At 34.9% G+C, this 12,309-nt stretch overlaps 1 protein-coding gene across 1 annotated transcript; it reads left to right on the top strand.

The window, feature by feature from the left end:
• The first annotated feature begins 330 nt into the window (after positions 1-330).
• On the top strand, positions 331-12,222 carry LOC141667186 (cullin-associated NEDD8-dissociated protein 1-like). Its single transcript, XM_074473583.1, has 28 exons — positions 331-470; positions 570-739; positions 1,691-1,895; positions 2,603-2,771; positions 2,889-3,018; positions 3,908-4,022; positions 4,133-4,290; positions 4,424-4,547; positions 5,029-5,079; positions 5,154-5,236; positions 5,661-5,745; positions 5,824-5,925; positions 6,001-6,099; positions 6,253-6,363; positions 6,442-6,525; positions 6,598-6,738; positions 8,381-8,473; positions 8,603-8,724; positions 8,891-9,053; positions 9,138-9,380; positions 9,678-9,926; positions 10,008-10,184; positions 10,274-10,420; positions 10,594-10,710; positions 10,890-11,064; positions 11,311-11,388; positions 11,473-11,611; positions 11,888-12,222. Exons 1-28 carry the CDS (start codon positions 429-431, stop codon positions 11,982-11,984), a joined length of 3,669 nt encoding a protein of 1,222 aa, XP_074329684.1. The 5' UTR covers positions 331-428; the 3' UTR covers positions 11,985-12,222.
• Positions 12,223-12,309: the final 87 nt, after the last annotated feature.

The following is a 12,309-nucleotide window of genomic DNA, read 5'->3' as shown; positions in this document are numbered from 1 at the left end:
GAGATCTGGTAGGGTTTTAAAGCAAATGCTGAAAAACCTGCTATTAATAATGTGGTGTATAGACGGAAATAGTTTAATTCAGCTATTTTTTTAGTGAATGGCATAGAAAGTCTTTTCTATTTGGATACACTTGCGAAGACTCGAATCTGTATATGCTGATCGTGTATGGTACTTAAACTGTTCGCTAGTTACGTGCGGAGAAAGCAAAAGGTGTATCATGTTTACTTGTCAATTAGTTCTGTAAAATATTATGATAAATAATCGAAATATCTAGCAAACATGTGATGTTGTATTTACTGATGATGCATGCTAACACCTGTTGCTATACATGGATTATGTAAGGTTTTGTCTTACTATCTTCTATCATCTCATGAATGTTTCTCCATCTTGTGCTCAGATAAATCTTAAAGGGATACCTTAAAAATAAGATGTATGCAGCCAATCTACCCATTTTTAGAATCTTGGAAGAGGTATCATAGTTGGAAACCAATTTAATTAGTGAAGTGACTCGCCTTTCTAAATGAAAAATTGATGAAATTTCCATTTTTGTATATAATTCTTTAATGCAGGTGACAGGGAACAATAAAAAGATTAGATATGCGGCAACTTCTGATTTGCTGCATAAATTAAAGGAGAAATCTTTAGTTCTCGATCAATATCTGCTATCCAAGTTGTCAAACGCTATCCTGCATCTGCTTTATGATGAAGCCTGCGAGGTTTCTGAATTAGCTCATATATGGTTTGTACATCTATCCTTCACTTCTATGTGACCTTTCATTGTAGGCGCTCTCAGAGAAGCCGGAAAAATTGGGAGAGCGTTCAGAACAGTACATGGACTTGGCCTCTTTCCAATCCGGAGTTGTTATAATTGCCTAACGGTTTCCTGAAAACTTAGGGTGAAAATTTGTTAATAGAAAGTATCTAATCAAATTCTGTTCACAAGAAATGTGTTATATGACCTGCATAGTTGTATACAGATCCTGCGGTAACAGACACAAATTTCCAATTTTCACTTCTCAACAGTGCCGCACTATGCTAGCTCAGACCTAAGTATCTTCTCGGCTGCATAAAATGCCCGCGTAAAAAATACAGGAGTGCATGTATTATATTTTGACTTGAACTTGCTGCAAGAAGAAAATAAGTGTGTTAATTAGATTCAATAATCAAAACACTCTAAATATTCATACTTCACATGATATATTATATGCCCAATGTATCGAATTGATAACATATCTTTAAGCACTTCGGCATTCAATTTATTCGTAGTGTTATAACTTTTTGAAAAATACATGCCCTAACTAGTTGTACCAATTAGGTTATCATTATTAATGCATTCTGAAGTACAGGAAGTAAATTTGTATTGCAATTCTTATTTGACATCTTGTTATTGGTTTTCATGCGTTATGTTCAGAATATAAGTAATTAGAAGGGCATACAGGATTGATATAATACCTACATAAAGAAATACAGGATTGCTATTATCGCATCTCAGTATGCTCGAATTTTGTTTAGTTTGCTCTTAATTCCCAATTTTCTCTTACTTCCCATTCTCATTTGTGAATTTTCAAATTGTAGATGGAACCATAAACATATTGGTGATAGCAATATGGTTGCGTTTCTAGTGAAATCCTTACCCATGTATAGTTTTGCTTTTCATCTTCCTAATTTAGATTGCTCTGCGATTTTTTAGTCTTTCAGAATTGGCAAAAATCTTGCCCCAGGCAAATGTAATACAGTTGGTGGTTGCACTCTGTAATAAATTACAAGGAGGAACAGAAAGGCAATTTCATATACCAATAATATCCCTCAAGACAATTCTTTGTGAAGTCCCCTCAATATCAGTGAAGTCTGCTATAGTTTTGATCACTCCGGAGCTAGTAAAAGGAATAACCTCTGTGAGTAGCTATTTACTATCTTTTTTTAGAATTGTTTCAACATGTTTATCTCTGTGCTATCAAAACTGTGAGTGTTATTGATGTTTATCAGATAATATATATATTGATTACTGAGCTTTAATTGTTACTAATGTGTACCTTAGTGTTCATTGTGTAACGAGTAACAAGTTAGTGTTTCAAATTTATTACATGTAGTCGAGACTCGGTAATCAATATGTTAACTATGTTCAATGGAGGATTTATGTAGGGGACACGTGCCCCTACAGAAGCAAAAATTAGCGGTTTTTTAATAAAATTTTAGGGTATAAATGTGTATTGTATGAAGTGCCCCCACTAAGAAAAGTAAAGTGCCCCTATAATGATAGTAAATCTTTTATAATTTGAGTCATGTTTTATTTTAGTTATAGTTATATGATCATAAGTTGGAGATTAAACGGTTGATTAACTAATATTTTAGCACTTCAATATCAAAAAAAATTAGAAAAGTCTAATGAAAATGACAAAGAAAAATTTTAACCTTACCACCGACTCTTGACATATTTACTTAAGTACATTTTGCCCCCAGAGAAGTGAGGCTCTGGATCCTCCACTGCCTATGTTTCCAAGTGTGTGAATTGTGACAAGACCTGGTTTTTAATTCATAGAGCGTGATTCCTTTCAACTTCTTTCACTCTCCGGATATTTATACTTCTCCTATTCACTTCCAGGAAATGAACCTAGAGTTCAAGTGTGCATGCCTTGATTTCTTACATGATGTTTTGCATAAATATGGAGAGGTTGCTTCTCATTTGTATCCTGAGCTTCTATTAGATGCCTTGCTTCCGCAGTTATGTTTAAATCACACCAGTGTCAGGAAGGACAGTGTGTCATGTATTGGTAAGATGGACAGTAGCTTGATTAGTTATTCATGACCTTGTTCTCTGTTATCCGATTATTTTTTACATGTTTTGGCCCACTCGATTTCTAAAAATAAACTATTGTGTTTCCTTTCAGCCGCTTTAGCTTTAAACCTGTCAGAAAATTTGTTGGCAAAAGCTACAGCAGCGGTTGTTAGGCATCTGAAAAGTGAAGGAGTAAAACCTGAAATATCTCGTACTAACATTCAGATGCTAAGGGCTTTAAGGTATGTAGTGCAGCTGTTTCGTGTGTGATTGTGTTCATATTTCTTTTTTTTTTGTAAGTAGGCTTAAATGCCTTACACTTGAGTATCTGTTCTAACAATTCTCGGAGTGAGCGAAAATTGAACCCAAAACCTGGGACAACAAGACGTAAGCCCTTAATCACTTGAGCTATCTCATCGTGCTCAGTGTTTATAGTATTTCTTAGTGTTTTTATATAAGATTCCATCACCGCGTACAATGTTTACATTTGTCAGTTAATGTTATTCCAAATTGCTATTTTTTATCATATAAATCAAGTAAAAGTATACTCGGTCATTTGAAACCCGCCCAAGACAGTTCATGTGTAGCAGTTAATCCCTCAAGCTTTAGACTTGTCCCAGAGAAATTCATGGTTCTAAAAATTTTAATAGGTGACATCTATTTTCCTATATAGTGTGTGGAACTGATTTTTTTCAGGGCTCTACAAATTGTCTTATGTGGGGCACTACACTTTCTTTTGGAAAAATTGGCAAATCCAATGAATAATCAGGCGACCTCACTTATAACATCTTCCTTTCTTGTTGATATCTCCCTCTTTACTTTGTCTCAACAAATTTACTGCAATTCATACATGTATATAAAATATATAGATCTCACATGTGTTCTTACAATCAACCAGAGTACCAAACATGGCATAGACTAGTCGAAAATAAAGAAATAGAAAAGATTACTAACTTGTGCTTAATTTTCAGTGAGCTGCTCAATTGACATTAGCCTATTCTGGTTCTTCACTAATTTCTTATAGCCTCGCTGTAATATGCTCCTTTGTTGCAAAGTTTATTGACATTTTTGGTAATTTCTTTATAGTTCTTAATTTAAAATGCAGCAATTTCATTATTGTTCATTTTTCAGCTTTGCTGTTGGACACCGTTTTGGCCCTCATCTTCGTGAAACAATTCCTGAACTAATGAACTATTGTGTCACTGCATCAGAAATTAACGAGGAACTCTGTGAATCTAGTTTACAGGTACTATTGACATTTTCACTTTCCCTGTCTTGGATTTGAGGTATTTTTTCGAAACCCATTTCCTCGTTTGTCACATGTTTGTAATTGATGTAATTTTAAATTGACCACAGTCACTGGAGAGCTTCTTACTAAGATGCCCGAGGGACATTTCTTCGTATTGCGATGAGATTCTACATGTTACTCTGGAATTCCTCAGTTATGATCCTAATTTCACTGATAATATGGAGGAGAGCATTGATGATAATATTCAAGAAGAAGATCAGTACGAGTATGGTGTCTTCTGTATTCATTGTGTGCCTTATGTAATTATATTCATGTATAATGGATATAAAGATGTTTTTGTGCTTGTTAAGATCAACCCAATACTTCTTATTCAAATGTGTTGTTTTGAGAATTTGTAGTGAGAGCGACAATGGATATACAGATGATGAGGACGTTAGCTGGAAAGTCAGAAGGGCGTCTGTAAAATGTTTGTCAACTTTAATTATTTCACGTCCTGAGATGCTCGCAAAGCTGTATGTGGAGGTAATGGAACTGTTAGACTCAAGTGTTTTTATTCAATTTTTTCACTTCTGGAAGCTTCTGTGTGATAGTTATAACTCATTGGTTTAGGTTTAGGGTTTTCAGGGAACCATTCTTTTTTGTCTAATGAAAAGTTTCCTTCTTAGTTTGTACTTGTTGTCCTCACAAAAAGAAGGTATGTCTCAGATTAAGAGAAAAATCAAATGAGAAGGGGATCAATCAGAAGAGAGGAAAAACTTTTACAGCATACTACAAAGGAGAAAACATGAAAAACAAATTAATTCATGTTCGTACTTGCTTTATATGCAATGAACACTTCTACCGCATATGTAGGAAACTAAAATTTGGTGACAACTCTAGCTACAGTAACCGTAACAGTAAATAATATCACCGTGGTGACCTAATACACATGATTTCATGCCTTGCTACTTCCTTAACTGTAGATAGCCTTCTGTAAAGTGATTATGAATTACTAATCCTGCAGGCCTGTCCCAATTTAATCGGAAGATTCAAAGAAAGAGAAGAGAGCGTGAAGGTTAGGACGAAGACACTATATCCTTCACCTTCTTTTCTTCATGTTGATCTAATACTCTGATCTGCCTTATGTAGATGGACGTGTTCAATACATTTATTGGGTTACTGCGTCAGACAGGAAATGTTACAAATTGGCAGAATGAAATAAATGAGTCCAGGCATGTTTTTATTGTGATTATAATTGTTTCCTTTGCTGTATCATCGAAATTTTATTTCCAAAATCTGATTATTGTATATATTTACTGCATCTGCCCTGGTAGTCTGTAGATGGAAGGTACTATCAGTCAGTGGGTTTTAAGACTTGGCAGTTTCTATGTACAAACATATGCACCAGAAGTCTGATATTTTTTTTCAATTATATTTTGCTTGGTTTATTTCGTGTCTGTCCCTAAAGTGCTTAAATATTCTTTAATGTAAACTGTGTTATTTGTGAATTGATATCCTGCTCCACTTCAGCTGGTTTAGTTAACATCTTTCAGGCAGCTATTGGTTTCTGCCTTTAGAATATAAAATACTTGGTAAAAGTATACAATACTGTATTATGATTTCTTAGTGAAGCTTGAAATTTAAAATGTACTGCAGTCCCAGATCCTTGTTAATACAAGAAGTACCCAATCTCATTGAATCAATTAACATGCAGCTTCGAGAAAAATCTGTCAACGCAAAGGTAGTACTCAGCGAGAAGTGTAATGTTCAACTTTTGCAATATTATATCCCCATATTTACATGCCTAGTTTATTTGCAGTTTGGTGCATTTTCAGTTCTGAAAGAACTTGCTATAGTCTTGCCTGACAGTGTAGCTGACCATATTGAATATCTCATTCCTAATATAGCGAAGGCCTTGTGTGTAAGTATAGCTTTTTGTGTAAATAGTCCAAACTTGGGCTTGATGTTGTCTTACTTGTTCTATTTTCTTCACCAGGATAAGTCTTCTACCTCAAATTTGAAAATCGAGGCTTTTGTATTCACAAGATTAGTGTTAGCTTCACATTCTTCACTTGTGCTTTACCCTTACATTCAGGTAAATTAATATGTTTGCATGTTTAGAGTATGATCTGGCTGATCTCATGTTAATGTCTTCATCAATTATAAATAAACATGACTCTGTGATGTTTGCGCTATATCAATGGATCACAAATTCTGTTCCCTCAATTCATCTCCTTTTCTGTTACAGGCTATCACTGGCCCTGTTTTATTAGCTGTTGGTCAGAGTTTTCATAAAGTTACAGCTGAGGCATTAAGATTATGTAGTGAGATTGTTCGTTTTGTTCGTCTAAACATTGAGGTCCGATTGCTTTCTTCTTCTTAATTTGTGATACTGTGAGGCCAGTTCTTGGAAGTAACAAACTGGTACTTTGTTTAGGAATACACTTTTGATTTCACACCGTACATTTATCCAATCTATAATGCCATCAAGGAATGTTTAAAAGATAAAGGTCAATATAAGGTTAGTAAAATTTCTATTCCTACCGTTATAGAAATTTATTGTGCAATGTTTTTACTAACAGTGTTTTTTCAGGAGGTCAAAGAATGTGCAATTTCCAGCATGGGCCTTGTTGTTTCAACATTTGGCGATAATCTTAAGAAAGAATTACCTGAATGCCTACCTATTCTTGCTGATCGGATGGGAAATGAGATAACTCGACTTACAGCTGTAAAGGTGGTTTACAGAGCAACTCCTTTAGTACTTTGTTACTAGGTTGACTACATTTTAGTGTTCAGACTACAGAGTATAACAAACATTTAATACTTACATGTTACTCTTTGAAAAAAGATATCATAATTTGGAATTTGGGGACAAACTTTTAAAATATGAGTCCTAAAAAATATAACATGTTTTAATTAATTGGGAGATCTGTTCTATTGTATAAGAGGCTGGCAATACATGGAAAGAAGCTTACTTCCATTTTTGGGTGAGTGTTTTCCGCAGAAAGTCTGGTCCAAAGGCCAAAGTTGTACATGGGAAGAGTCGAGGCACAGGGCAAGTTGGACAATTCATGGAAGTGAGGCGAAAGAGTTACAATAAATTAAATTATATGTAAACATGGATTTGAACAAGAAATATGCACTCACTATTTGACATATAAATCATGTTCACAAGTGACCTATGAACCCAGCACAACTTAAATGATGACAAATAGGATTAGAACATGATTGAACACTTATACTTAAAATTTTAATTAACATAATTAATATAATAATTCTAACAACAGCATCAATTGTAGCAGTTGAAAGAGTTTGACGCTTCACTTTAATGAGGCTCGCCTCATCTGTGCTTTGAGAAAGCGAGGAGAGGCTAGTGCTCCTTTTGCATGAGAGCACCTTTGACAACTCTGCCCTGATCTATTATATTCTTTGCAAAATTTAATTATATATATGTGTGATATGTTCAATCTCTAAGCAATGCTGACTTGTTCAGAATTAATACCTTCGAATTTTTTTATACTGCATTCCTTTTGCTTTTTAGATTTAGTATTCTTTGTTTTCCATATTGTCTTTTGTTTTTCTGCAAAATTTTCCATAATATCTTTCTGTATATATTGAGATTAGAGAGCACTTCAGTAAACCTTCCCAGCTGAAACATGGTTACGGTTTCTATATATTAGCAACACTTAACAATTATATTCTCTAAATAAAGTTCCTCAATTTTTACAAACTTTTTTAAAGAAAATAAGTTTTGTACAGGCTGTTAATTAATCTAGCCCTAGGAAGCACCGATACTCCAAAAAGGCTGCCGTATGCGTGTCGGACACAGCCGACACGGCGACTCGGCACCGACACGGCTGAGTACGTGTCCGACACGCCATGTGGCGTGTTGACAGAAAAAGGCGACCGACACGCGACCGAGACACGGATTCGACGCGGGTTCGACACGCGACCGACACGGCCCACCGACCTGGCCCATATAAAAAAAGCCCAAACCATCTTATATTAACCCTAATTTCACGTCTTTCTGTCTTTTATAACATCCCTCTTCATCTTTCTATCCGATAAAATACAAGATGATCATTTGAATGAAAATGTAGAATAGATCTTACAGTAGTTTATCACTTATTTTGAAAGAAACTCTATTATTATTATGAATGAAGTTGTTCAATATTTGACCTATACAAATATTATATTTTTTATATTTTTATTTCTCTTTTTTTTTTGCCCTGTCCCGTATCCAGGACACTTTGATAATTGACGATCGTGTCGCCGTATCAGTGTCGATGCTTCCTAGATGTAGACATAAATAAATCATTTGTATCTAATTGATATTTATCTTAAATTTAAATATTATAAGTTCGATTATTTTCCAGGCATTTTCTGTAATTGCTACTTCTCCAGTGCATGTAGACCTATCATGTGTCCTCGAGCATCTTATTGAAGAGCTAACTACATTCTTAAGGAAGGTATAAGCAGTTAAAAATATTTTGAATGATTAATTCTATAGTTTAAAATATTTTGAATAATAAATCCTATCGGGACTTCTATCAAAAAAAGAACTTATATTTATCTAGCTTGTTTCTTCTCAAATACAGGCTAATCAAGCACTGAGACAGGCAACACTTGAAACGCTTAATGCACTGATTTCTGCCAATAGTGACAAAGTCGGCTCAGCCGCATATGGAGTTATCATCGAGGAACTTTCAAATGTGATAAGGTTTTTCTTTATCGACTACTTTTTTCGAAGTTCTCCTTTTGCATATTTTCACTATCTGAATATTTTACTTATTATCTGGCTTGTGCCTGTTACTTCCTATTTTTGTTAATCAAGTCTGGGTGATCTTCATTATCTTCTAATCACATATTTTAATTTTTCATGATAGAGATTCTGACTTGCATGTGGCTGCTCTCGCCATAAAGCTCTGCTCTACCGTGCTAGCTGACAGAAATTTAGCACCAAAAGTTGGCTCAACTGTCAGATATAAAGTTTTTCCACAAGTATTAAATTTAGTAAGAAGCTCATTGCTCCAGGAACAAGTCCTCATGGTAGAACCTCGCTGACAGAATGTGGATATTTGACGCGAAGAATTTGTGTTTTTTCACAAGTTAACTTTTCTACTTTTGGTGCAGGAATTGCAAAGCTTTTTTGCTGCTCTTATTCATTCTGCAGTTACCAGCTTTGATGATCTCCTAGGACCCCTTATATCAACTGATATACCATCTGTTAAGTCTGGTGGTAGTTTTGCAAAACAAGCTCTATTTTCTACTGCACAATGTGTTGCTGTTCTTTGCATTGCTGCAGGTGATCAGAAGTGTTCTTCCACAGTAGCAATGCTTGCAGCCATGTTAAAAGCAGATAGCACTGCATACTCAGTAAGCTTTTGCAACCATTTTGTAATAAAGGATAAAGAGAAAAAAATTAGAAATACTTATGCACCTAGTATATATCAATGTATTGTCTTTTTTTTTTACTTTTTTTTTTAAATTCTGACCATTCTGCTGACATTGAATCGGAATTTCTTTTAAATTCTATTTCCAAATGGCATAAGCCATCCTCATATCACTTCCTCTTCTATATCTTCTGTTTGTTTGTTTTATTGTATAATGCTTGAACTTCATACCCACAGTATCTACCCTTACCACTCCATCCAATTTTCTTTTCATTTTTAGGAAAATCAACTCCTTTCCTTGCTATGTTTGGGGGAAATTGGCCGTAGGCGAGATTTGAGCTTTCATGCACATATCGAAAATATTGTTATTGGTTTTTTTCAATCCCCTTTTGAAGCTATGAATTCTGCGGCCTCTTATGCACTTGGGAATATTGCTGTTGGTAATTTATCAAGGTACCTGCCATTTATATTGGACCAGATTGATAATCAACAGGAAAAGCAAAATTTGCTTATTTATTCCCTGAAAGAGGTATACACTCTGAACTTAAATGTTTATGTCACACTGAAGTTGCGATCTTAAATCGCTCCATTGTGTTACATTTAATTGTAGGCCATTGTCAGACAATCTGTGGATAAAGCGGATTTTCAGGATTCAAGTGTGGAGAAGATACTTAAATTGCTGTTTAGCCACTGTGAAAGTGAGGATGAAGACATCCGCAATGTTGTAGCTGAGAACCTAGGGAAAATCGCCCATATTATGCCAGAAAAAGTTGTTCCCAAACTAAAGGTATCATCTACTTTGCATAATTTTTTTCTTGACATTGATGTTTCATGTATGAAGACCTTATTAATACTTTCTTTATATCTACTCTTTAGGCGAGATTATCTAGTCCAGCAGCTTTTACTAGAGCAATAGTAGTAGCTGCAGTAAAATATTCTATAACTGCACGTCCAGAGAAGATTGATGAAATTATATACCCCGATATTTCTTCTTTTTTGATGCTTATCAATGATCAGGATTGGGTAAGAAATATTTCTCCTAAGCTGTTCAGTTGTCACTTCTCTTATTCATACATTTACAATTTCTCTATGCCCTTGTGAACTTGGAAACTAAATATTTAATTTATTTGGTTATAATAGTTTTTGTTTTCTTAAGAATTCTATTATTAATGTTATCTTCATGTTTCAACGGTCAGAATGTTAGGCGTGCCGCTATTCTGACTCTGAGCGCAGCTGCTCAAAATAAACCAACCCTTGTCAAGGGCCTTCTTCCAGAGTTGCTACCACAACTTTATGGTCAAACAATGATTAAGGTGAAATATTTTTGGACCCTTGGCATTTATACGTAAGTCTGAACACTTGCGATACCTTCAATCTGTTTTACCACTCCCAAGAAAATTTATCAATACTAACCTCTGCTGTGAGTTTATGTAAGAAAATTTAGTGTGGTAAAGTATATGAGATTCTTCTACTTCCCACAATTTCCATGCAGAAAAAGCCTGAGGTTTTAATAAAAGTGGACGATGGTCATAAAAAGTTCAGAGTAGATGATGGCAGTGAGTTGAGGAAAGCAGCTTTTGAATGCATAGACACATTGTTGGACGGCTGTCTGCTTCAAATGAACCCCTCATCTTTTTTAGCACCATATCTTGTATCTGGTCTTGATGGTGAGTTGGTCATGTCTTGTCTTTCGTTTTCAAATATTAATTGTAATGTGGCCGTGTGGGTGTAGTACCATGCTTAAGCTAGTTGAATAGTACTTCTGTTCCAAGGTTCTTATGAGTCTTCCCCACAGCCACGATAGGGGTTGTTTCTTGGGAACTATGTTTAACTTGTATGCTCAATAGGATTTAGAGGCTTATGGTTGGCATTGATTAACCCATCACTCTGAATTGTTTTTGTTTTTTTTCCAGATAATTATGATATTAAATTGCTTTGCCATCTTATCCTATCAAAGCTTGCGGGCAAGTGTCGTTCAGCTGTGCTTGCCGGTTAGTGTGTTAATTGATTTGTACATACATGTATGTTATCAGCTATGTTATATTCAGTATGTCATTCTGAGCTTTTACTTTCAGAGTTAGACTCGGTGGTCGGTCCTCTACAGAAAACTATAAATTATAAGACCCAAGAAGTCGCTGTACAGCAGGAATTTGATTATAATGAGGACATGATCCGGAGTGCTCTTAGGGCAATTGCATCTTTAAACACAATAAGGTTTGGATGTGAACTCCTAACATATAGTGTACTGTACAATACTGTACATTCCCGTTTACCAAATAAAAGAAGACATTACTTAATGTTTTCGAGGATGTCATATTGCTTAGCAAATTCAGATGAATTTTTGTTCTAGTTGAAATAAGTATAAGAATGAATTCAAGTGCTCTCTTTTTAAGCAAATATCATATCCCCCTAACCATTCTGCGAACATATGCATTTAATGACTACTTAAGATGCCTAATATTCTTTTGACTTGTTTGGGATTCATTGCAGTGGAGCAAGTAACTGTCGTAGTTTCAGGATTCTCATGAACAATATAATGAATTCTTCAACACTTTGGGACAAGTTCTGCTCAATCCGCAATGAATGAAGAAGCCTCCCATCCTATACATAACTTCATAGGCCACCTGCAGAGAGGGAAGGAAATGAATAACGGATAGAACATATACATAAAGGTATAGCTTTCTGTTTGTTGTGACTGTAACAACTGTTGTATATAAACCTGTTTCAGAAGCTTCGATTTGAGCATAACATACAGTTAATATTGCCCATATACAGAATAAACTTAGAAGTCTTCATGGCTATACCTTATAAATTTATCTTTTACTTTGCAAGTGGAAATGTATTTTTATTAACAAGTAATTAGGATTGTAATGATGTATATATCTCATGGTTTTTTAGAACAAAAAACTAAT

Source organism: Apium graveolens, chromosome 1 (assembly GCF_009905375.1).
Source record: "Apium graveolens cultivar Ventura chromosome 1, ASM990537v1, whole genome shotgun sequence".
NCBI lineage: Eukaryota > Viridiplantae > Streptophyta > Magnoliopsida > Apiales > Apiaceae > Apium > Apium graveolens.
The sequence above is the reverse complement of the archived record's forward strand: the minus strand, read 5'-3'. Positions and strand labels throughout refer to the sequence as shown.

Coding starts and splice junctions, on each gene's coding strand:
- LOC141667186 (XM_074473583.1), top strand. CDS start 429: ATGTATGCAGCCAATCTACCCATTTTTAGAATCTTGGAAGAG. Junction 4,023..4,132: donor TCTGTGAATCTAGTTTACAG/GTACTATTGACA, acceptor AATTGACCACAG/TCACTGGAGAGCTTCTTACT. Junction 5,237..5,660: donor AATGAAATAAATGAGTCCAG/GCATGTTTTTAT, acceptor AATGTACTGCAG/TCCCAGATCCTTGTTAATAC.